The sequence below is a fragment of the Oncorhynchus nerka genome, linkage group LG20 (genome assembly GCF_034236695.1).
Source record: "Oncorhynchus nerka isolate Pitt River linkage group LG20, Oner_Uvic_2.0, whole genome shotgun sequence".
Lineage (NCBI taxonomy): Eukaryota > Metazoa > Chordata > Actinopteri > Salmoniformes > Salmonidae > Oncorhynchus > Oncorhynchus nerka.
Window position 1 is genome coordinate 85,576,773 of NC_088415.1, and position 26,290 is coordinate 85,603,062.

Genomic DNA, 26,290 nt, shown 5'->3' on the forward strand with positions numbered 1-26,290 from the left:
CGGTGTGGCCTTATAGAACATTAATTATTTTATTATTTATTATTTCATTTTGGGGGTACTTTTTACCCCTTTCGTGATATCCAATTGGTAGTTACAGTCTTGTCCCATCGCTGCAACTCCCATGCGGACTCGGGAGAGGCGAAGGTCAAGAGCCGTACGTCCTCCAAAACATGACCCCTCCAAGCCGCACTGCTTCTTGACGCACTGCTCGCTTAACCCAGAAGCCAGCAGCACCAATTTGTGGAGGAAACACCGTACAGCTGGAGACCGAAGTCAGTGTTCATGCGCCCGGCCGCCACAAGAAGTCGCTAGAGCGAGATGGGACACGGACAACCCTGCCCGGCCAAACCATCCCCTAACCCGGACAACGCTGGGCCAATTGGGCGCCGCTTCATGGGTATCCTGGTCGCGGCCAGCTGCGACACAGCCCGGGATTGAACCCGGATCTGTAGTGGCGCTGTGCCATTTGAGGTGTGGTTTGCTTTTGCCAACACCAATTACTTCAAGCCAGTTTTAATTTGCGTTTCTTTTTGTCGTGTTACTTCAATCATAAAAGATGAAGAATAGTTGTGGTGATGGATGGTGTCTCACTTTCAACGAATGAACAGTGAAGTTGATCTATGAGTAATGTCCCTCCCTGTACTAAAACAGGTGTGCACCATATACAGTAGGTCTACAGAGAAACACATGAACTATAATGATGGTTCCAACATGACACAGATACTTCCAATACGTTAATTGTCACTGATATTGTGCACGGCTCTAATTCCATTGAAACCACTGTTGGGCGTTACAGGTGTATATATGGCTTGATGGTTTAGTTCCCTAACTTCCCATGCTGATAGGCTACAACAGAAGTGACTTGTCCGATTGACCACAGTAAGACACTACCAGCTGTTTTACTATATGACCCCTGCCTGCCCTCCCCACACACTTTTATTTAATGCTTTTTATAAACAGACAAATCCTCCTTAATCTTCAGATGTGCACTAGCCCACACACAGAGCAGCTGTATATTGGAATGTGGAAATGGAAATGCTTCACTTGGAAGGTCCCCTTTCTCTTTCTATCTCTCTCTTCATCTTCTTACTTCTTTCTTTCTTTCTTTCTCTCTCTCACACACCCTCTTCCTCTCTCAAAATTTTGTGAAAAGCATTAACTGCATAAAAAGCATGTATTATTTTGTTCTAAAGATAACGCAATAAAAATATGTATTGGTAACCTATCTACATGTACAAATGACCTCATCTAACCTGCACCCCCACACACCGATTCGCACCCCCTGTATATAGCCTCGTTATTGTTATTTTATTGTGTTACTTTTTTATTCTTTTTCACTTTAGTTTATTTGGTGAATATTTTCTTAAACTCTTCTTGAACTGCACTGTTGGTTAAAAGGGCTTGTAAGTAAGCATTTCACGGTAAGGTCTACCTACACTTGTTGTATTCAGTGCATGTGACAAATAACGTTTGAATTGATTTCTTAACCAGTCATCATTTTGTTTTGTCAATTAACATACATTTTAATAGCAATAGTTTTTCATGACTAATGGCATTAATGAATCATCAAACAGTTGTCACCTTACACGATATCATTTGCATTTGTTTACAAGCAGGACCGAGTTTGGGAAATCCTGGGCTTGACGACTACATTCCCCGTATCGCGCTACTGAATATAACGGATATTCCTCGCGCCGGAAGAGAAGAGGTACATTTCCCAGCCATCTTGTGGCAGTATTTAGCGAATTGTTCGCGCCAAGCCTCGTAGAATCGGAGGTGAATTCCGCTGAAGGGGCGCGATCATGCCCGGGCATCTACAAGAAAGCTTCGGCTGCGTCGTAACCAATCGGTTCGACCAGCTATTGGACGATGAATCAGACCCTTTCGAGGTGTTAAAGGCGGCGGAGAATAAGAAGAAAGAGGCGGCTGCAGCTGGTATCACCAAGTCTGCAGCCCAAGCCGCCAAGCAGCCCAAGAAGGAGTCACAGAAGGACAGGAAGAATCCGCTCCTTGACAAGAAAGATGAAACACAGGCTGCAGTACCTCTGAAGAAAGAAGGTAAGGTGCACGCTGATAGATTGGTGGTCAAAACCTAGACAGTTTGCTAACAACAACATGGTCAGAGTCAACATGGGTTCTGTCCTGTTGCGATCAATGTAGAGGGCAACAGAAGAACCCATTGCAAACATGCACATATCCAATGCATTATTAGACAGTTGAATCATGCATTGGATAGCATTCCACCTGTGCACTCTGGCCCGCCTCTCGCTGAAGTCCATTCCACCTGTGCACTCTGGCCCGCCTCTCGCTGAAGTCCATTCCACCTGTGCACTCTGGCCCGCCTCTCGCTGAAGTCCATTCCACCTGTGCACTCTGGCCCGCCTCTCGCTGAAGTCCATTCCACCTGTGCACTCTGGCCCGCCTCTCGCTGAAGTCCATTCCACCTGTGCACTCTGGCCCGCCTCTCGCTGAAGTCCATTCCACCTGTGCACTCTGGCGCTGAAGTCCATTCCACCTGTGCACTCTGGCCCGCCTCTCGCTGAAGTCCATTCCACCTGTGCACTCTGGCCCGCCTCTCGCTGAAGTCCATTCCACCTGTGCACTCTGGCCCGCCTCTCGCTGAAGTCCATTCCACCTGCAGGATGTGGACGTTGTAAATGATGGCGCTGTGGTTGCTGCGCAGGGTAATGTTTTTGTTGTGAAACAACTCGAGCTTAGTGCACATATTCATAATATAGCTAGCCTAGTTATCTATCTTCTTTCTTAGCCGAATACAAAGCTATCTGGCTCTTCTAGGGATTCTCGGGACAAGCTGGCTTGCTGCGTAGTTAGCTAGCTATTCTTCAAAACAACACGGATGCTACTGAACCGTTAGAAATATCGAGTTGAATGAGGCCCGTGCGTGATGCTACAACTACATCATTAGCAAGCTAGGTAGTTCGCGCGACCTGTCCGGTGCAGGTGGATAACAACGGTACAAGCTGGCTATCAAGTTATTGCATAGGACTGTTTTCATGTACGTAGCTTATTCACTGAAGTGTTATGACAGTGTAAATAGCGTGTTGGCGTTTGTTTTCATCTGCGCATACGCTTTTCTAAACAGATAATGTTACTGTACTTCACTTTATAGCTAACAAGCTACTATTTCCCTGACGTGCATGCGCAATGTTTTTTGTAAACGAGTGCATCTGGCCAGATGTCCACCACAACCAAAGTAACATTAGTTAGCTAAGGACCATCGAAATAATATTAGTTATAGATCTGTCATTACATTGAAATCAAGTCTTAAAAACAACATACATTTGCTATGTGCTTTATTGCTATGCTTTTTCTATGCTCCTTTTACTTTTGGTTTTGCACACTAGCTTTAAACAGCTGGATACAATATTTTTGGTTATGGAAAATATATTTCTCAATGGTTTAGATGCCACATTGTGTCTCTAAAACATACTTGCTTGTTTTGTCACATAAATTAGGCAAATTTCTGCATATTGCATCTTTAACTAGATACACATGGACAGGTTAGGTGACCTACGTGATTCGTGTAGATCCGATGAGAAAAGTTTGGGCGAGGGGGATGGGGCTTTGAATGACTACTGGCTGTATGCGAACGAGTGATGTGCCTTTGGAGCAATACTGACTGTATGCAAACGAGTGATGTGCCTTTGGAGCAATACTGGCTGTATGCAAACGAGTGATGTGCCTTTGGAGCAATACTGACTGTATGCGAACGAGTGATGTGCCTTTGGAGCAATACTGACTGTATGAGAACGAGTGATGTGCCTTTGGAGCAATACTGGCTGTATGCGAACGAGTGATGTGCCTTTGGAGCAATACTGACTGTATGCAAACGAGTGATGTGCCTTTGGAGCAATACTGGCTGTATGAGAACGAGTGATGTGCCTTTGGAGCAATACTGACTGTATGCAAACGAGTGATGTGCCTTTGGAGCAATACTGGCTGTATGAGAACGAGTGATGTGCCTTTGGAGCAATACTGTCTGTATGCGAACGAGTGATGTGCCTTTGGAGCAATACTGACTGTATGCAAACGAGTGATGTGCCTTTGGAGCAATACTGGCTGTATGAGAACGAGTGATGTGCCTTTGGAGCAATACTGTCTGTATGCGAACGAGTGATGTGCCTTTGGAGCAATACTGACTGTATGCAAACGAGTGATGTGCCTTTGGAGCAATACTGTCTGTATGAGAACGAGTGATGTGCCTTTGGAGCAATACTGACTGTATGAGAACGAGTGATGTGCCTTTGGAGCAATACTGGCTGTATGCGAACGAGTGATGTGCCTTTGGAGCAATACTGGCTGTATGAGAACGAGTGATGTGCCTTTGGAGCAATACTGACTGTATGAGAACGAGTGATGTGCCTTTGGAGCAATACTGGCTGTATGAGAACGAGTGATGTGCCTTTGGAGCAATACTGGCTGTATGCGAACGAGTGATGTGCCTTTGGAGCAATACTGACTGTATGCGAACGAGTGATGTGCCTTTGGAGCAATACTGGCTGTATGCGAACGAGTGATGTGCCTTTGGAGCAATACTGGCTGTATGCGAACGAGTGATGTGCCTTTGGAGCAATACTGGCTGTATGAGAACGAGTGATGTGCCTTTGGAGCAATACTGGCTGTATGAGAACGAGTGATGTGCCTTTGGAGCAATACTGGCTGTATCCAAGGTTCAGCCAATCGTTCACAGAACAATAGAATGCAGCACGCGACTGAAGAGAGAAGAGACAACCAATGTGCTAGTTACAGTATAAACGCGCGCTGAAAGAGCTGGGAGTGGAATGGCAGTTTGCCAGCTACAGCAGCGCCTCCCCTGATCGATAACGAAGAGGTACTGTTGGTGAGAAGCCTGACCAGGAGACGGGAGTGAGAAGGTGATGAACCGTACTTAATAATGAGATGTAACCGAAAAACAACTGGCATTTGGAAAGTTTGAGGTGAGGGAGAAAGTGTGGTGGAACAAGTATTAGTAGCATTTTAAAGTATATTGCTACAGTAGCTGGATCGGGGGGATTTCGGCAGGCAAGAAAATGGTCTTGTCGAAATCCTCCCCCTTCTAATTTCCTTAATTTTGTAACTAGGAGTCAAATACTTTCGGTCGCACACATCAGAGTCAAATACTTTCTATAGAACAAACTTCATGTCAGGATAGGCAACCGAAATGAATAATGAATGTATGTGTGTTATATAAAACATAGAGGAGGGAGTAAAATGTAGGCAAGCAATAAACATTTCAGAACTACTAGTCGATTTAAGACATGGGAGAGATGACGAATTTTGGCAAAGAGATTTATTTATGGACTAATACACAAACAGCCAAACCGAAAACTGCAGACATTACTAGTGCCTCCCCAACGATCAAACCGCCATAAAAAAATGTAAATGAAACGCAGCCTAACGTGATCACAGACAGCTCCTTGAAGGACACAAATAAACAATGCTTTCTGCTACTAAGATCAATGAAATGTAGGCTAAACTGACAACGGCGTGAAGAGCAGAAATGTCAACGAGCAAGCAAGTCGCAGCAATGAAGAGTTGAGTGTGTGTGCGTTCACGCGAAGGGGTGGGGGAGGTTCTGGCAGGGGGAGATTTTCGGCACAACACCGTTCCTCAAGTTATAACACATTAGTTGCTTACTGGACCCTGGCAATCTGTGACATGTTTACAAGTTAGCGAACTAACTACAGTACTAATGCTTTCCCTCTACAGTATGTGGTTCATTTTCTGAATTAGAGAATTAGGTGAAAATGAGGCATTGCTTGTTAAACAAGTGGATTCAGAGATCAAGTGTAGCTGGAGCTGGGCCTGGCTTAAGCTGGATGCTACTATAGAGGTGAAAGGAACACCACACACTTTCCCCTCTTTGTCCTCTTTTTCAATACAGTGGATAAAAAGGGGTATGCCAGGTGTACTCTGCCTGAAAGACATCAATTATAACAACAAAGGGTATCATGCTCTGCTGGCACATTGTAGAATAGATGTCCACAGGCAGAAAGTGTACAATGTAATAATGTGCAGTGTAGCCCAAAGAGATTTATTTTGTTGTGTTGAACTTGACAGTAACACGTGAGTGTGTGTGTGGGGGGGGGGGGGGGGGGATTATTAAATTATTTACTCTGTGAACGTTATTTTTGCACAGATGTAGCCTTGTGCCACTTGATCAATGTCTATAGTGGCCACTATAATAGAGCAAAAAATAGAATGCCTGTTTGTTTCATTCTATTTCTACTTTAAGATGTTTTTTTCCAAGTGCAATATTTACAGTTGAAGTCGGACGTTTACATACACCTTAGCCAAATACATTTAAACTCAGTTTTTCACAATTCCTGACATTTAATCCTGGTAAAAATTCCCCGTTTTAGGTTAGTTAGTCACCACTTAATTTTAAGAATGTGAAATGTCAGAAAAATAGTAGAGAGTATTACTTATTTCAGCTTTTATTTCTTTCATCACATTCCCAGTGGGTCAGAAGTTTACACCACTAAATTAGTATTTGGTAGCATTGCTTTTGAATTGTTTTCAAACTTCTTATGGCTTAACGGGATCTATATGACAACAGCCAGTGAAAGTGCAGGGCGCCAAATTCAAACAATAGAAATCTCATAATTAAAATTCCTCAAATATACAAGTATTTTATACCATTTTAAAGGTAATCTTGTTGTTAATCCCACCACAGTGTCTGATTTCAAAAAGGCTTTACAGCGAAAGCACACCAAACGATTATGTTAGGTCACTGCCAAGTCACGTAAAAACATACATTTTTCCAGCCAAAGAGAGGAGTCACAAAAAGCAGAAATAGAGATAACATCAAGTCCATATTATGGCAATAATAGCTCAAATAAGCAAAGAGAAACGACAGTCCATCATTACTTTCATGTGCAGTCGGAAAACCATCAAGTGTTATGATGAAACTGGCTCTCATGAGGACCGCTACAGAAACGGAAGACCCAGAGCAGCCCAACAAGTGCTCAGCATATGTGGAAAAGCATTCCTCATGAAGCGGGTTGAGAGAATGCCAAGAGTGTGCAAAGCTGTCATCAAGGTAAAGGATGACTATTTTGAAGAATATAAAATATATTTAGATTTGTTTAACACTTTTTTTTGGTTGCTACATGATTCTATGTGTTTTTTATTAGTTTTGGTGTCTTCACTATTATTCTACAATGTAGAAAATAATAAAACATAAAAAAACATGAAAGGGTAGCTGTATCCAATCTTTTGACGGGTACTGTATATCTACAGAAATAAGACATATCCTGCTTCTGTTGCCAGTTTGAATGTTTGTTTAATAGCCTACTGATTCTGTGAGCACCAAGTCTCACGCAACCACATGTCGGATAAAGCAATGTCACAAATTCTGCTTTTTTAAAGTCTTTAATCTTAATAAAGGGTTTTTCAATATTGTTTTCATTAGAACAGTGGTGTTACTAAATTTATTTAGTGTTAACACTGTTCCAAAGGTGCATAAAATAATATTTTAATCTAACAGCACCTGTTTGTTAGTCATAATATGCACGCAGCTCTCGCTCCCTCTTTCTTGATCTCCTTATTGCTATTACGGTTATTATTATGATCATCATTAGTAATGTCATTATCAGTATATGGCTTCTTATAGTATTAGGAGTCTTGTACAACCACCATCGAGCTGTAGGTCAAAGAGTGTGTACTGTGTTTAGTCTTCTTAATACCGTAACTTACTTGGGCTTATATTTCGATATATAGGCTACTGTATCAATCAATCATTCATTCCTTCACGTCATCACACAGCATACGAGTCATTCATGCTTTGAAATGCAATCAAATAATTTTAGTTTTAAAATGAAATATCAAAGGGAGCTGATGGGATGATTAGCCTAAACAATAAATAAACTGAAATTTGTGATGCAACTTTTTTAGTCTTTGCTTTAATAAAGTCTTTATATATTTATTTCATTTTCCGGTAGAACATCATTTTTCGTACATTTATAAATTATTTAGTATTTACACTGTTCGTATAATATTGTAATCTTACAGCACCTGTTTGGCACACAATATTCACACAGTGCTTGCTCCCTCCTTTTTCTGAATCTCCAGTAGTTTACACAACTAAGTCAAATGTCTTCCACACATCTGACTTCCCCTTTCCTTCCTGAGCAACCAGTGAACATTCTACGTTTCGAGTTTCATTTTCACGTCATCCGACCTCTGCATCCAATTAGCTGTTACAGTGTTCGGAGTTTGTTATAAGTTTATTGATGTGATTATGATAGGCTACAGGTCAGGCCCTATTGTTCACGTGCATGCAATGCATTGATGTTTCATGTAAAGAGAGCAAGGGTTGAGGGAATGTTTTTTCTAAACAAATTAGGTATTTAAGTAATTTAAATAAATTCTTTAGGCCCTAATCTATGGATTTCACATGGCTGGGTGGAGGCACATCCATGGGTGGGCATAGGCCCACCCACTTGGGAGCCAGGCCCACCAACTGGGAGCCAGGCCCAGTCAATCAGAATGAGTTTTTCCCCATAAAAGGGCTTTATTACAGACAGAAATACTCCTCAGTTTCATCAGCTGTCTCAGACGATCCCACAGGGGATGAAGCCGGATTTGGAAGTCCTGGGCTGGCATTGTTACACGTGGTCTGCGGTTGTGAGGCCGGTTGGACGTACTGGCAAATGATCTAAAACGACATTGGAGGCAGCTTATGGTAGAGAAATTAACATTACATTCCCTGGCAAACGCTCTGGTGGACATTCCTGCAGTCAGCATGCCAATTGCATGCACCCTCAACTTGAGACATCTGTGGCATTGTGTTGTGTGACAACTGCACATTTTAGAGTGGCTTTTTATTGTCCCCAGCACAAGGTGCACCTGTGTCATGATCATGCTGTTGAATCAGCTTTTTGATATGCCACACCTGTCAGCTGGATGGATTATCTTGGCAAAGTAGAAATGACAGGGAAGTAAACAACATTTTGCACAAAATGAGAGAGAAATATAAAGTCAGCTCATGAAACATGGGACAAACGCTTAACATTTTGCGTTTATATTTTTGATCAGTAATAGATGTTTTTATTCAAACACATAGGGTTTGTCTGTATATGGAAAAATACACGTTTTAAAATTAAGAACCGATGACTCGGGTCGACCAACATTTTTGTTTTGTTGGGGACAGCACAAGATACAACTCTACCTAATGGCCCAAATCAAAATAGTATATAATGATATCTACACCTACATGGTGAAATCTCCAGGTTTGCGTAAATATATAAATGCAGAAGAATGTTAGAGCTGTTATTTGGACGGATACAGCTCACTAGTCTTTACTATAGGTGTCTCCAACAGGTTGATCATGAGCTACCAGTAGCTCGCAGCCCACCTATGAGTTGTTCGCCAAACAATTCTGAAAATACATGCCATTTTAACGTGTTCCACCGCAAACTTTCATAAATAAAGCTCTAGTGTCAGACACCGCAAGCTCTAATCAACGCAAACTTCAGTAGAATGGCACCGGAGAGGATGGCTGATGTTTTACGTGCTCTTTACACCACACACAGAGACACGTACAAAGCACTCCCTCGCCCTCCATTTTGCAAATCTGACCATAATGCTATCCTCCTGATTCCTACTTACAAGCAAAAATTAAAGCAGTGACTCGGTTAATATAAAAGTGGCCAGATGAAGCAGATGCTAAGCTACAGTGTCCGATTTCAAATAGGCTTTACGGCGAAAGCACACCAAACGATTATGTTAGGTCAGCACCTAGTCACAGAAAACAATACAGCCATTTTCCAGCCAAGGAGAGGGCTCACAAAGTCCGAAATAGCGATTACATTAATCACTAACCTTTGATGATCTTCATCACATGGCACTCAGGGGACTTCATGTTACACAATAAATGTGTGTTTTGTTCGATAAAGTTCATCTTTATGTCCAAAAACCTCATTTGAAATTGGTGTTTTATGTTCAGAAATGCATTGTCTCAAACAAACATCTGGTGAAAGTGCAGAGCCACATCAAATAACAGAAACACTCATCATAAACATTGATAGAAGATACAAGTGTTAAACATACGAATACAGATAAACTTCTCCTTAATGCAACCACTGTGTCAGATTTCAAAAAGGCTTTACAGCGAAAGCACACTTTGCAATTATGTTAGGTCAGCTCCTAGCCACAGAAATCCATACAGCCCTTTTCCAACCAAGGAGAGTGTCACAAAAGTCAGAAATAGCATTAAAATGAATCACTTACCTTTGATGATCTTCATCTGGTGGCACTCCCAGGTCTCCATGTTAGACAACAAATGTTTGTTTTGTTCGATAAAGTTCATCTTTATGTCCAAATACCTCCGTTTTGTTGATGCGTTTTGTTCAGAAATCCAAAGGCACAATGCGCACTCTCAAAACCAAGACGAAAAGTAAAAAAAGTACAATAAAAGATAGTAGAAACATGTCAAACGATGTTTAAAATCAATCCTCAGGTTGTTTTTGTCATAAATAATCAATCATATTTCAACCGGACAAAAGCTTCGTCAATGGAAAAGGTAAACAAGAAATGTGCGCTCCTGATCACATGCTTGCTTCATTGATGGAAATTTCCACTGTCCTCTCATTGAAAGCAGTGTATCTCCCTCATTTTTCAGAGTAAAAGCCTGAAACAATGCCTAATGACTGGCCACATGTAGAGGAAGCCACAGAGCTCGTGAACTGGGTCCTAAGTATTTGTATGGTGGATAGGCTTTCAATGGAAAAACAGGCTTTCAAAATAATAGTACTTCCTGGTTGGATTTTTCTCAGGTTTTCGCCTGCCATATCAGTTATGTTATACTCACAGACATTATTTTAACAGTTTTAGAAACTTTAGAGTGTTTTCTATCCAAATCTACTCATTATATGCATATCCTAGCTTATGGGCCTGAGTAGCAGGCAGTTTAATTTGGGCACGCTTTTCATCCAAAATTCCGAATGCTGCCCCCTACCTAGTGAAGTCGGCGCATGTGACAAATAAAATAATTTGATCAAAAAGTATTATTGAAAGAGTGGTGCTCATGTGGATTTTGGCTGCATCACCCTCCTAATTAGTCTCTGTAGTCATATCAGTGTCCACCTCTAAAGCCTCCATGTGTTGTTTTGGTGGCAGGTATCAGGCGGGTGGACCGAAGGCCGGACCAGCAGGGCCAACCTGGCTCCCAGCACAAGGCCGGGCAGGGCGAGGGGCGGCCCGCCGGCGAGAGGAGGCCAGACAACAGGAGACCCCCACGTGAGCGCCGCTTCGATAAACCCATCGAGGACAAGCCCGACGTCGGAGAGAGAGGAGAGTTCTCTGCAGACAAGTGAGTAGTTGTTGTACTAAATGACAATGCTTAGAGCAAATGTTTTGTTCATTATTATTATCGTTGATGAAATATGGATGTCTTGGAATCGTGGGATAGACAGATGTCCGGGACACACTGTATGCTTCAGTTTGTTATTTTTTTTTAAAATTATTTTTTCACTTGGCTTTGACTGTAGTTTGTGCTCACTACTAGCTAAAGCAATGCAAAAAAAACAGTCAAAATTCAAATCACACCTATTATCCTGACAACCTATAACATACAGTGCTTTTAGAAAGTATTCATACAGCGTGACTTATTCCGCATTTTGTTGTTACAGCCAGTATTCAAAATTGATCAAATTTGTGAAAATATGTTTTTAGAAATTATAGTACATTTATTGTAAATGAAATAGAAGCACTTTTGGGGGCGATTACAGCTTTGAGTCGTCTTGGGGTATGTCTGTATCAGCTTTGAGTCTTCTGGGGTATGTCTGTATCAGCTTTGAGTCATCTGGGGTATGTCTGTATCAGCTTTGAGTCATCTGGGGTATGTCTGTATCAGCTTTGAGTCTTCTGGGGTATGTCTGTATCAGCTTTGAGTCATCTGGGGTATGTCTGTATCAGCTTTGAGTCGTCTGGGGTATGTCTGTATCAGCTTTGAGTCGTCTTGTGGTATGTCTGTATCAGCTTTGAGTCGTCTTGGGGTATGTCTGTATCAGCTTTGAGTCGTCTTGGGGTATGTCTGTATCAGCTTTGAGTCGTCTGGGGTATGTCTGTATCAGCTTTGAGTCGTCTTGGGGTATGTCTGTATCAGCTTTGAGTCGTCTGGGGTATGTCTGTATCAGCTTTGAGTCGTCTTGGGGTATGTCTGTATCAGCTTTGAATCGTCTGGGGTATGTCTGTATCAGCTTTGAGTCGTCTGGGGTATGTCTGTATCAGCTTTGAGTCGTCTGGGGTATGTCTGTATCAGCTTTGAGTCGTCTGGGGTATGTCTGTATCAGCTTTGATTCGTCTGGGGTATGTCTGTATCAGCTTTGAGTCGTCTTGGGGTATGTCTGTATCAGCTTTGAATCGTCTGGGGTATGTCTGTATCAGCTTTGCACATCTGGATTGGGGATTTTCTCCCGTTCTTCCTTGGAGATTTTCTCAAGCTCTGTTAAATTAGATGGGAGCGACGGTGAACAACAATCTTCAAGTTTTCCACAGATTTTCAATGGGATTCAAGTCTGGGCCACTCAAGGACTTTCACATGCTTGTTCTGAAGCCATTCCAGTGTTGCTTTGGTTGTATGCTTGTCCTGTTGGAATGTAAATCTTCACCCCAGTTTAAGTTTTCTCAAATCAAATTTTATTTGTCACATACACATGGTTAGCAGATGTTAATGCGAGTGTAGCGAAATGCTTGTGCTTCTAGTTCCGACCATGCAGTAATATCTAACAAGTAATCTAACAATTTCACAACAACTACCTTATACACACAAGTGTAAAGGAATGAATAAGAATATGTATATATGGATGAGCGATGGCCAAACAGCATAGGCAAGATGCAGTAGATGGTATAGAGTACAGTATATACATATGAGATGAGTAATGTAGGGTATGTAAACATTATATAAAGTGGTATTGTTTAAAGTGGCTAGTGATACATTTATTACATCCAATTTTCAATTATTAAAGTGGCTAGATATGATCAGCATGTTGGCAGCAGCCACTCAATGTTAGTGATGGCTATTTAACAGTTTGATGGCCTTGAGATAGAAGCTGTTTTTCAGTCTCTCGGTCCCAGCTTTGATGCACCTGTACTGACCTCGCCTTCTGGATGATAGCGGCGTGAACAGGCAGTGGCTCGGCTGGTTGTTGTCCTTGATGATCTTTTTGGCCTTCCTGTGACATCGGGTGGTGTAGGTCTCCCGGAGGGAAGGTAGTTTGCACCCGGTGATGTGTTGTGCAGACCTCACTACCCTCTGGAGAGCCTTACGGTTGTGGGCGGAGTAGTTGCCATACCAGGTGGTGATACAGCCCGACAGGATGCTCTCGATTAGAGGTCGGTCGATTATGAATTTTCCGATACCGATTTTTGGAGGACCAAAAAACCGATACCAATTAATCGGCAGATTTTTAAAAACATTTTTATTTGTAAGAATGACAATTACAACAATACTCAATGAACACTTATTTTAACTTAATATAATACATCAATAAAATCAATTTAGCCTCAAATAAATAATGAAACATGTTCAATTTGGTTTAAATAATGCAAAAACAAAGTGTTGGAGAAGAAAGTAAAAGTGCAATATGTGCCATGTAAGAAAGCTAACATTTAAGTTCCTTGCTCAGAACATGAGAACATATGAAAGCTGGTGGTTCCTTTTAATAACATGAGTCTTCAATATTCCCAGGTAAGAAGTTATTATAGGACTATTTCCCTCTATAACATTTGTATTTCATTAACCTTTGACTATTGGATGTTCTTATAGGCACTTTAGTATTGCCAGTGTAACATTATAGCTTCTGTCCCTCTCCTCGCTCCTCCCTGGGCTTGAACCAGGAACACAACGACAACAGCCACCCTCGAAGCACCGTTACCCATGCAGAGCAAGGGGAACAACCACTCTAAGTCTCAGAGCAAGTGACGTTTGAAACGCTATTAGCGCACACCCCGCTAACTAGCTAGCCATTTCACTTCGGTTACACCAGCCTCATCTCGGGACTTGATAGGCTTGAAGTCATAAACAGCGCAATGCTTGACGCACAACGAAGAGCTGCTGGCAAAACGCACGAAAGTGCTGTTTGAATGAATGCTTACGAGCCTGCTGGTGCCTACCATCGCTCAGTCAGACTGCTCTATCAAATCATAGACTTAATTATAACATAATAACACACAGAAATACAAGCCTTAGGTCATTAATATGGTCGAATCCAGAAACTATAATCTCGAAAACAATACGGAACCGTTCCGTATTTTATCTAACGGGTGGCATCCATAAGTCTAAATATTCCTGTTACATTGCACAACCTTCAATGTTATGTCATAATTACGTACAATTCTGGCAAATGAATTTGCAATGAGCCAGGCGGCCCAAACTGTTGCAAATACCCTGACTCTGCGTGCAATGAACGCAAGAGAAGTGACACAATTTGCTGGCTAACCTGGATTTCTTTCAGCTAAATATGCAGGTTTAAAAATATATACTTCTGTGTATTGATTTTAAGAAAGGCATTGATGTTTATGGTTAGGTACACCTTGGAGCAACGACAGTCCTTTTTCGCGAATGCGCACCACATCGATTATATGCAACGCAGGAAACACTAGATAAACTAGTAATGTCATCAACCATGTGTAGTTATAACTAGTGATTATGATTCATTGATTGATTGTTTTTTATAAGAGAAGTTTAATTCTAGCTAGCAACTTACCGTGGCTTCTTACTGCATTCGCGTAACAGGCAGTCTCCTCGTGAGGCAGGTGGTTAGAGCGTTGGACTAGTTAACCGTAAGGTTGCAAGATTGAATCCCCGAGCTGACAAGGTACAAATCTGTCGTTCTGCCACTGAACAAGGCAGTTAACCCACCGTTCCTAGGCCTTCATTGAAAATAAGAATGTGTTCTTAACTGACTTGCCTAGTTAAATAAAGGTGTAAAAAAAAACGGCGTCCAAAAAGACCGATTTCTGATTGTTATGAAAACTTGAAATCGGCCCTAATTAATCGTCCATTCCGATTAATCGGTCGACCTCTAACGGAGACCACAGTTCTCTATACTATCGATACTATAGAAATAGTTTTATATCCCAGATATATGCCTCATTACAATTCTCTCTCAGAGATCTAGGGACAGTTCCTCGGATTTCATGGGATCGTTTCTGCTCTGACATACACTGTCAACTGTGGGACCTTATATAGACAGGTGTATTTCTTTCTATCTAAGTCATGTCCAAACAATTGAATTGGCCACAGGTGGACTCCCAAGTTGTAGTGGCATCTCAAGGATGATGTAAAGAAATTGGATGCACCTGAGCTCAAGTTGGAGTGTCATAGAAAAGGGGTGTGAGTACTTGTTACATGTTTTTAGTAATACAGAAATAAATTAGATATTTATGCATTTCATTTTCATGCAAAACATGTTTTCAATTTTGTCATAATTGTGTATTGTGTGTAGATGGGTGAGATTTTTTATTTTATTTAATCCATTTTGAATTCTGGCTGTTAGACAACAAAATGTGGAATGAGTCAAGGGGTATATGACTACTTTCTGAAGGCACTGTATATATCTTTGCATGTTTTTAAAACGTTCAATAAAGTCGTTTTCATAGTTCTGAGCTGCTCATTCTGTATCTGGGCTGCTTGATGCTGAGCCTGTGTGTGTGTGCCTCCTTAGACCTTTCGTAGACCGGCCCCCCAGAGGGCGTGGCGGCGGCCGAGGTGGGCGTGGTGGACGGGGCCGGGGCATGGGCCGGGGTGACGGCTTCGACTCCCGTGGCAAACGGGACTTCGACAGACACAGTGGCGGCGGTGACAAACCGTGAGTAATTTCTGCCCCGAGTCCTTAAAGGACTAGTTGTAGTGATGGTCTTTTGGAATGATTAAATCTTCAGATGCTCTGTGATTAGTGGTAGGATTGGTGGAGCTTTTGGTTTCCATTTTTTTTCCTCAACAGTCAGAAATCCGAGGAGAAGCGTGGTGGGAGTGGCTCTCACAACTGGGGGAACCCCAAGGACGAAACAAGGTTGGTGGTTCAAACCATCATTACCTACTCAAATGAGATGACCATTATGTGTAGGCAAGGACACAGGTCCTTTGTTGATATTGACTGGTTTGTTCCTTCGCTGTGTTGAATTTCTGTTCCCAGTGGTGATGCTGAACAGACTGCTGCCCCCGAGGGAACACCTGAGGGAGTGGAACACCCCCCTGCTGACTCTGAGAACAAGTGAGCACCTTCCTGGACCTGTCCAGTTAACTTCCCTGCACACCTCAGTGCAAAACACCCCAGGACTGCTGCTCTGTAAAACGGGACAACCAACCCATTTCGCTCTGTTTCATCTCACCTGTATTTATACATATACAGTTGAAGTCGGAAGTTTACATACAGTTAGGTTGGAGTCTCATGACATCAGTCAGGATGTTAAAGCTTGGTCACAAATGGATATTGCAAATGGACAATGACCCCAAGCATACTTCCAAAGTTGTGGCAAAATGGTTTAAGGACATCAAAGTCAAGGTATTGGAGTGGCCATTACAAAGCCCTGACCTCAATCCTATAGAAAAATTTGATGGCCAGAACTGAAAAACTGTGTGCGAGCAAGGAGGCCTACAAACCTGACTCAGTTACACCAGTTCAGTCAGGAGGAATCGGCCAAAACTCACCCAAATTATTTTGGGAAGCTTGTGGAAGGCTACCCGAAACGTTTGACCCAAGTTAAACAATTTAAAGGAGTCTAATTTTTGCCAGTGAGACCTGTTCTTGGAGTTAACATCACTGTATTGGTTCACTATGGTGCTGCATTCATGCTGATTTGTGCTGCTCTCAACGTTCAATTCATCCCGTGGTCCACAATGCAAGCAGCTAGAAGAATTCCAAAACAACAGAAATGTGAAAGCTAACAGACAATGTATGGTAATAGCTTTCAATAACAAATGTGTGTCTCTGTCTCCTCCAGGGAGAACGAGGTGGAGGAACCAAAGGAGGAGGGCCCCAAGGAGATGACCCTGGACGAATGGAAAGCCATGCAGGACAAGGAACGCGCCAAAGTGGAGTTCAACATCCGCAAGCCCAACGAGGGTGCCGACAGCAAGTGGAACAAAGGCTACGTTCTGCACAAGTCCAAGAGCGAAGATGTCAGTGACGAAAAGCTGAAAGATGTAAGTGACACAAGCAGACAATATATATATATATTTTTTTCTTATCTATAGTTGTGCACTGCACTGTTAGGTATATATAGATGTTTTGCCATTGTATTTGGTTGTGTTTAGGACTGTGATGGTCATGGAATTTTGGGTGACTGTAATTGTCCAGCCAAATGACCGCGGTCTCCGTAATAACCATTCGAATAGGAATATTTTTTGTATTATTATTATTATTGTAAAAAAAATGGACCCACATTTTCTGCTTTCCTCCACTCCTGACTGCATGGCTGCCATAGAAATAGAATGAATAGAACAGGCATCCCTATTCAAGCCAATGAAGGCATAATGGGTGGACTGGCCGTTACAAGTGTACCTATAGGAGCAAAACAGGAAGTGTACTCATCAATATGTGCTGTGATTTGTAATTTGTAATTTACATGACAAAAAATATATTCCATAGCATGAGCCACCTCAGTTATCATTTGAGTGAACATTCTACATTTCCATGGAAATGATTGCATTACAATAGCAGGCAGCCATTGCCAGTGTACCCAAGAGTTTACCATTCAACTATATGGGGTGAAGGAGTCAATTGAATGACCAGATTGTCTCACGTTCAACAAATCTGATCTAACAAAGTGGACATTTGTCAAATCCTTCATGATTTATGTAATGAACAGGCCACTGTGGTTACTTAAGTCCGATTTGGATATATTTGGAAGTTTTCGCAGCAAAACATGTAGAGGATGTCCCTTTTTTAGGTTTAGAAGAAGTGCCTGCTAAATGCTCCCGTTCATATAAGCTGGTTAGAACAGCTAGCATACAGAAATGAGTGGTGGTAGTTTTAACTGTAATGCAGTTGACTAGTAACGATGACATGAACATGTATTGGGGTTGACATCCATACATTATATATCTTTTTTTACCTCAACATAGAGGCTAATGTTGTTGGGGGGCAATAGGAGACTCTGGATCTTTCTCCCAAGGCATTTCCCCCTACTCGTTTCCATGGCAATTCCATTGTTTTGGTCGAATAGGCTCTATGCATTAATCCGCCTCCAATGTTCTAATTTACTTCCGACCGGATTGATGACTTCCGGAGCGAGTTCTGCTATTGTTTTTATCATTAGCTTACTAGCTATCGTCGATGCATTTCTGACTGAAATAGTTCGCAATGACTACGTTTAATTTACAGCCCAGCGAAGGAGGTGCTATTGAACATTGTTCATATTTCCCCCCAGTCTTTGTCCCAAACATTTGTCATTACAGCGTCAAGACGCCACTGTTTAGGCTTATCATCTGGATACAATCACAAGAAAATGTTTTCTAACATCTTTCAATTCTAGGAACCTCCAACTTACCTTATTCCATCAGCACACGAGTTAGTAGGTTTACAGAACTCTATCCCATCAACCGGACTTGTCTTCACACCCTAATTAACAAGGATTTACTGTTACATAGACTGAATACTTTTCAGGTGCATTTTTTAATGGATATTGACAGACTCACAAGTGTTCTTGGCTTGTGCCAACGCTGTTCTGTGTCTGTGCAGCTGTGAACTGGTGGTGCAGCAGGAATGTTTAGTTGAGAGTAGTGCACTGTCTGGTAAAGAAGGGCCACCAGATGATTGCACAGAGCACTTCCTGCAACACAGGAGCAGTGGCTTTGGACCACTATCACTGGTACGGAGTGCTTTAACACCATCTGTGAAGATAAGTGTGATGGAAGACTGAAGTGAGAAACAAGAATGATGCGGCCCATAAATAACAATAAACATAGTAGTGTCTAGTCTTCTTAACTAGGAGCTCATTTAACTATACAGGAATACATTGTGTCTCAGTAACACAATTACCAAACACTGCATCAACAGATCTTTACCAAATAACCTGTTAAGTGGGCAATTCTAAATTGGGATTGGGACCCATCATTAATATCTATCTACTGATAAGATTAAACGTTGACACTGTCTCCAACACATTTTGACCATGATGACAGTGTCTCACAGGAGATGTTTAACAAGGTCCCTAGTAGCCATCTATAACCTTTCCCTACTCTCATGCTGTGCGGCTTTTCACTCTTCCTCATGGACCTGTGGCAGGCAGCCGTCACGGTGATCTCCCCTGTCATTGTATCTTTGTTAGATACTGTGTGGAAGACATGAATAACAATTATTTTTAGTTAGCAAATATAGATAGCAAGCATAACTTAACCAAGCTAACGAAAATACACACATTCTCAGGTAGATTCTGTCAACGTTACATAATTTTACGAAGTAACTAGCTAGCTACAGTTAATAGTTAAATTAGCTAGCTAATGATTGTAGCTAGCTAACGTCATATCTGTAATTGACTTGGTATTCACCTTCATAGTTATCTATGTAGCTTCCTATACACATCTTGAACCCCTTTTCATTCTTGCTAGCTGGAGTCTCGGAGGCTGATGTAACAATTTGATGTACATCATTAATATTAATTTGAGGCAAGTCCTGAAGACACCTAGTAAAAAGAACTGTGACATAGTGGTAGTAACGTTATATCGTCGATAACAACTAGACTGACCGGAAGTGTGCCAAACCGATAGGAAGTGTGTTTAGAACGTTCGATCATGGAATGTGCATAAGGGCTATTGACCTCTTTACTGCATCTATTGCCAGGGTTAGAGGTTCCTTAGGGCAACAAAGTTTCATCACGTTGTTAACCTGTCTAGGACACAGGTTCCGCTAACGGAACCCCCCCCCTATGCTGCCCCCTATCCCTAAATGGTTAAGAGTCCATGTTATCGCAGAAAGTCTTCAATCAGCTGTTCACTCCCCCAAAAAACACAACTAGAGCTGTCACAATTACTGTATAACTGACGGTAATAGATGAAGACTGTCATGAAAAAAAAAAATATATATATATATATATGTATACATGTGTCTTCATCCATTACCGTCAGTTATACAGTAATTGTGACATTTACATTACATTTAAGTCATTTAGCAGACGCTCTTATCCAGAGCGACTTACAAATTGGTGCATTCACCTTATGACCTCCAGTGGAACAGTAGTGCATCTAAATCTTTTCAGGGGGAGGGGGGGTGAGAGGGATTACTTATCCTATCCTAGGTATTCCTTAAAGAGGTGGGGTTTCAGGTGTCTCCGGAAGGTGGTGATTGACTCCGCTGTCCTGGCGTCGTGAGGGAGTTTGTTCCACCATTGGGGGGCCAGAGCAGCGAACAGTTTTGACTGGGTGACAGCCCTAGTTGTGTTTTGCATATTTCATTAAGTTTTCAGTTGAGAAAAGTCTGTTTTATTTACATTTAGGATGTGACGGAATCAATTAAATAATTTGTTTTTTAATTTCAAATCAATTTGATTTCAATTTAAGTTACAAAACATTTTCAGATATACAGTACTCTACTCAAGTGATATTGGTGAACTGTGTCATTTCAAGTTTTGGGGAAAAAAGTTTTAAGTCAGAAAGAAGGTTGATGATTGATTCCTGTCAACGGATCAATACTAAACAATCTGTAAGGTATTAAATAACTGTGGTGGTCTGTATTTGCCAACAAAAGGGCTGATATAAACCAGAATGTTAACCAGCTAACAACCCTCCCGAAGAGGCTATGTCATTACAAATGTGACTGAAGTGCTTATCCTTCTTGTTGGTCCTTTCTCTTGGTTGTTGCAGAGACCAGCTGTGATTGATGCCCCGGAGATTGAAGCAGACACAACCTCTCTGTTCAAGGTGCCTGTTGTTTCACATATTCACCCCTATACAATTCTGATAAAACAACCCTTTATCTACACACTCATACACATTGGCATAGTATATCAAGAGTTAAATGATGTCAAACAGTAGTTAGCATGTTGGCTATTTGAGTTGAGATGGTGGCTATCAGTAGTCTCTGGCTAAATGTAAACAACGTCAACTGTTCCCCCATAAGGGCAATCCTGACGAAGTTGGCCCGGACCACCACTTCCGCAAGCCCGCCAATGACATCACAGCCCAGCTGGAGATCAACTTTGGAGACCTGGGCCGGCGCGGGCGGGGGGGAGCCCGTGGAGGAAGGGGAGGCCGCGGTGCGGGAGGAGGTAGATCTGAAAAGGTAACACTAATTGAGGCTGTTGTCACTGAACACAAATAGATGTAAATGTTGATCACAAAAGGCTATGGTTACTAGGGTTGAATACTTTCCCGGTATTGTACAAATGTTCCATCCCAAGAATAAATCACTTTTCTCCCAGGTAACCCGGTATTTCCCTCCAAAGCCGGAAGTGGCATTATAAAGCATAGAAATCTGGATTTGATTATGGCTTTGATCAGCATGAAAATTCAAACCTGATGCTCCCTGAGCCTGATGAGACATATATTAAATACATTTAATGAGCCTTACATTAACCACGTTTAATGAACCGAAGCCCCAAAATGCCCAAATGATTGTGCCATTATCCAATACATATATGATATAGGCTACTGCACATTACGCACGACAGAAAAACATAAAAAACAATAGATGTAGCTAGCTATATGCTCTCTTGGGTAAATAAATGAATCTAGCACCAGTAGGCTAATCTTTTTGAGTGTGAACTGTATTACTGTACTGTATAATACTGTTTTATACGGACTGGAATTACGCACATCGTTCAAACCATGATAATAACAGAAGAGAACATGTGATTCTGGTGCAGCACAAGCTGCCTACAAAGTTACAAGCTACTGAATTTGATTTTAATTTTGAAATATAATGGGGCCTATTTGTATAATTAGTAGGCTGACTCATATATACCTTTTATAATATTTCCCCTGATGTTATTATCTACCTCCTCTTTCTGTCTCTATTGCGTCATTCCTTCCTCGCGTTCAACTCGTCATCATTCTAATGGCGTCTTTTAGTAATGTTGGACTAGAATTAGATGTAGAAGGCTTTCACTTCTCTTCACAAAGATTGAATGCTTCCGGGTCTGAATAAATAACTGCTATAGCTGACCGCCATCGTGCGTTCGCTCTTCTATCAAACTATCCGTGAGTTCTCTTGGCTGCTGTATTCAACAAAAAAGAGTTTCCGCTCCTCTTCTAAAAAATGATGTGCAACAAGTTATTCTAGTCTAGCTTTTCCTGCATGGAACTCCAAGAGCTAAGGAACGTTTTTTTAAGGAGAGGCCAGCGGAGCACAGGTGGACTGCGAATTGCGCAAAAGACAGAGGCTATAAGTTAGAAGCTTGTTATGCATAAACCATCAGTAATTAGCTAAATATAAGGCTAATACTGCATTAAATGTATTACCTGAAAGAGGTAGGCTAGGACATCCTATATATAGGGCTATATATCAATCTAGATTCAGGATGATCTATTTTGGATGCAATTTGAATGGAGTTGATAAAGAGCGAGAGAAAAAGACTTAGAGAGTGCTCATGCACTGATTTAAAGCAACAATATTCCAGTGATAGGATGTTTTTAAAACTCTGGAGAATTCAAAAAAATTATAATCTTTACAAATAAAAAAAAAGGTGACTGAAAGCCAACTGAAGACGGGTAAATTAGACATGCATTCGGTCTTAATATTACTGTAGTATGCTGCAGCAAATTTAGGCCTAGGTCACAAGAAAACAAGTTACCAAGATGAGATGATAGGTCTACATGCATTGAGAACTGTGCTCCATACAGAGATGGTCTGTCCCCACCCTGATTCATCATGAACAGTCCACAGAGAAGCCAGATTTACACATTGCATATATTTTAATAGTTCCGTTTCACGCCTTGGTGTTCATATAAATCATTTACTAGATTATACCAGTTTCTCGCAGTCATTTTTCCTGGGTATAAAGGGAGGGGTTTTGGTTGGTACATTTCGGTAACCGGGTTCCTACCATTCAAACTTTATGGTTACTGACCATATAAAGCTGTTTTCACTGACCACAAAAAGTCAAATTGGGTGCTCAAGCTGACTGCGATCATTGTTCTACTTGTTGTGTTGAGTTGTGTTGTTCATGTAGTACCTCCCAATCCCTACTGAACACGACCCAGTATTCTCTGATTTTGTATAATAAATCAAAACATCTCTCTCTTTTTGTCCCCAGCCGGGTGGAGTGTCCGTTCCCAACGTTGACGACCCAGAGGCCTTCCCAGCCCTGGCTTAATACTCTAGCACCACTACCAGCCCGCCCCATCAGCCCCTCCGGGCATTAGCCCCGCCCCTCCGGGCCCCTCCTCTACGAGGCTTGCATGCTTACAACTTCTTCAAGTATACGAGAAAAAAAAGACTGTCATCACACCTAAGGACTGAAATTTTAACCTGTTTTAAAATGACAGACAAAAGACAAAAAAAGCGGAAAAAGGACATCTCTTGTTGAACTGAAGCAAATTATTGGTAAAAGTTTTGTATTTAGAGACATGATAGCAGGGATGTTTTCATACAGTATGTTTCTTTTCTTCAGATATTATGCATACTTTATGCTGTATTGCTGCTTAAAAAAATGCATTTCAATTTGTGTGTGTGTGTGTGTGTGTGTGTGTGTGTGTGTGTGTGTGTGTGTGTGTGTGTGTGTGTGTGTGTGTGTGTGTGTGTGTGTGTGTGTGTGTGTGTGTGTGTGTGTGTGTGTGTGTGTGTGTGTTTTAACCCCGAGGCTTTGGCTGGCTTTTCCTCATGACTTTATCTGAATATTTTGGGGTCATCTTAGACAAGCTTTTATTTTGAAAGGGTGACTTTTAAGTCATGTATTACTCTGATGTTAAACTCAATACATTTGAGTACCTTTGTACTAAATCTTTTACTGTGTTTTAAAAATGTACCTGTATTCTAGTGACCCCTTGAGCTTAATATTCTTCTGCTTGTCATGCAGTGAAAGTGAATTTCCTTTATTTTCCTGTTGCTCTTATTTTTCTCGACCAGTGGTTCATGTCCCTGGTCCTTAACTGCCTGTGTCTTCAGGGCAGCCAGGTTCCAAATGTATTTCTAGGCTGGTCCTTGAAGGTCGTACAGGCTTTACTACTAATAACCATAGGACCACTATACGAATATATTGTATTTTTTGCGTGACCAAATCTTTGTGTGTGTGCGTGCATGCATGCGAAATTGATTGGGTTCATTGTGAACGTGAACAATAGTTACTTATAGGACTTAAAGAATTCCTCTGTCATGAACTTGCCTTCTTCCGGGCACTTGACCACAAGTTCAAAAGCAGCTCTCTTTTGCCTGAAGTAGTTGTTATTTCTGAGAACATAGTTGTTTCATACTAGGGAAGATGGTCGACTGTGCACATATCTTGTTTCCATCAGCACCAGTACTCTGAAACTTGTTTATTTTATTTATTTTTCCTCGTGATCATCTTTGCTGTTACTGTTCTATTGTTGTTGTTGTTATTATTATTATTATTATTACTACAGCAGCACTACTGCATAATTTGTCTGAAAGAAATGGTCCGTTCAATGTGGAGCAATCGAGTGCTACAGAATGTATGACTGCTCACCCTGCGTATAGTCATCTGTGTCTAGCATTTCCAGTAGAGGATTTATTTGACCAAAGTGGGTATACTTCACACCACAGGATGGGACAACGGCCCCTAATAACAGCTGGAGCGGAACTACTGGAATGGCATAAAACAACATGGAAACCATCAGTTAGATGGATTTAATTCCACTGATTCCGCTCCAGTCATTACCATGAGCCCGTTCTCCTCAAGCTGTCACCCACCTCCTGTGCTTCACACATTTGGGTTGGGGAATAGGTACATTTAAGGCGAATATTGTGAGTGACTGAAAGCTTTATATTACAGTGCTCTGGAAAGACTTGCTGGTAATGCACTGACACAGGTGACTGGCGCAAGCCTTTTGTAGGACTGTTTGAGCCACTTGACGGTAGACTTCTCTGCAAACATCCCTGTTCTAATAAATTACTTAAGAGGTGTTAAATGTATTCTGCCCACGGAAGTGAGTTGTGTGAAATCATTACTGTGATTTAAAAGGAAAAATAATGGACTATTGCTTTTCTAAGCTGTGTGACGTTGGCATTATTTCAATGTTATGTCCATAGAGATCCTATTAAATTACTGTAGGAGCTATGTTATAAACCCTCAAAGTTCCATAATGGGGCCAAAATGGCAGCCATCTCGGTCAGGGGGAAATCCCAAAACCAGTCTAGTTGGAATGAATAGCAGTAGAGGCATAGGTGATGCATTTCCTGATTTTACTAAATGTAGGAAAATAAAAGTAACGCATGTGATTATATCAGTTCTTAGTCATCCTAAAATATTATCATATAATAATAAATATGGTTTATACAGGTTTTAATACACGTTTCAGTATAAATATAATGGAAAATGTGAACAGACGATAATGTCTCAGATTTTGTTGTCTTTGAAAGCTGTGAGTGCTATTATATGACAAAAGTATGTGGACACCCCCTCAAATGAGTGGATTTGGCTATTTCAGCCACAACCTTTGCCGACAGGTGTATAAAATCGAGCACACAGCCATGCAATCTCCATAGACAAACATTGGCAGTTGAAAGGCCTCACTGAAGAGCTCAGTGACTTTCAACGTGGCACCGCCATAGGATGCCACTTTTCCAACAAGTCAGTTCGTAAAAGTTCTGCCCTTTAGAGCTCAACCCCTCCGACGTCGAATTTAGAGAATGGTAAAGAGACCTCTAGTGAAAATGGAAGTGGGGAGCCCCGAGTTGCTTTCACCAGCAATGAAAACAGTGTTCCTGTTTCAACATGATAATATATGTCTACAGTCTGCAGATGCTTCCACTACCTCTTCTGTACGTTTGGAATCAGGTATCAGGACTTCTAGGAACCAAACGACTCAAGTATGACCTCTTTCTTGTTCATTGACCGCAATATTGAGTATTCACCATTTTATTTCTATGATCAATGCATGTGAAGCATAGAGATCACAGTGGTATGATTGTATGTCATGTCCTGTGGATGGTGCGTCCTCTAATCTCTTCCAGTCTATCCCATGCTTACACTTTTAAGAAGATTCTCTATTTTGTTAACCATTTTGGCTGAGGGAATCCTACCGAAGTAAGTTTTCTTCAAATTTCAGAAACAAATATAATTTTTTTTTTAAATGGATTACATTAGATGTCTCATTTTGTGGATAACGTTCATTCCCCACAGAAATCCATTCTCTGGGCCTGTCGAG

At 41.4% G+C, this 26,290-nt stretch overlaps 1 protein-coding gene across 1 annotated transcript; it reads left to right on the forward strand.

Annotated features, from left to right (window-relative positions):
- The first annotated feature begins 1,685 nt into the window (after window positions 1-1,685).
- LOC115117259 (SERPINE1 mRNA-binding protein 1-like) lies at window positions 1,686-25,055 on the forward strand. Its single transcript, XM_029645726.2, has 9 exons — window positions 1,686-2,058; window positions 11,143-11,335; window positions 15,693-15,836; window positions 15,972-16,040; window positions 16,164-16,241; window positions 16,972-17,173; window positions 20,831-20,887; window positions 21,087-21,248; window positions 23,221-25,055. The coding sequence occupies exons 1-9, from the start codon at window positions 1,803-1,805 to the stop codon at window positions 23,278-23,280; spliced, it is 1,221 nt and encodes a 406-aa protein (XP_029501586.2). The 5' UTR covers window positions 1,686-1,802; the 3' UTR covers window positions 23,281-25,055.
- Window positions 25,056-26,290: the final 1,235 nt, after the last annotated feature.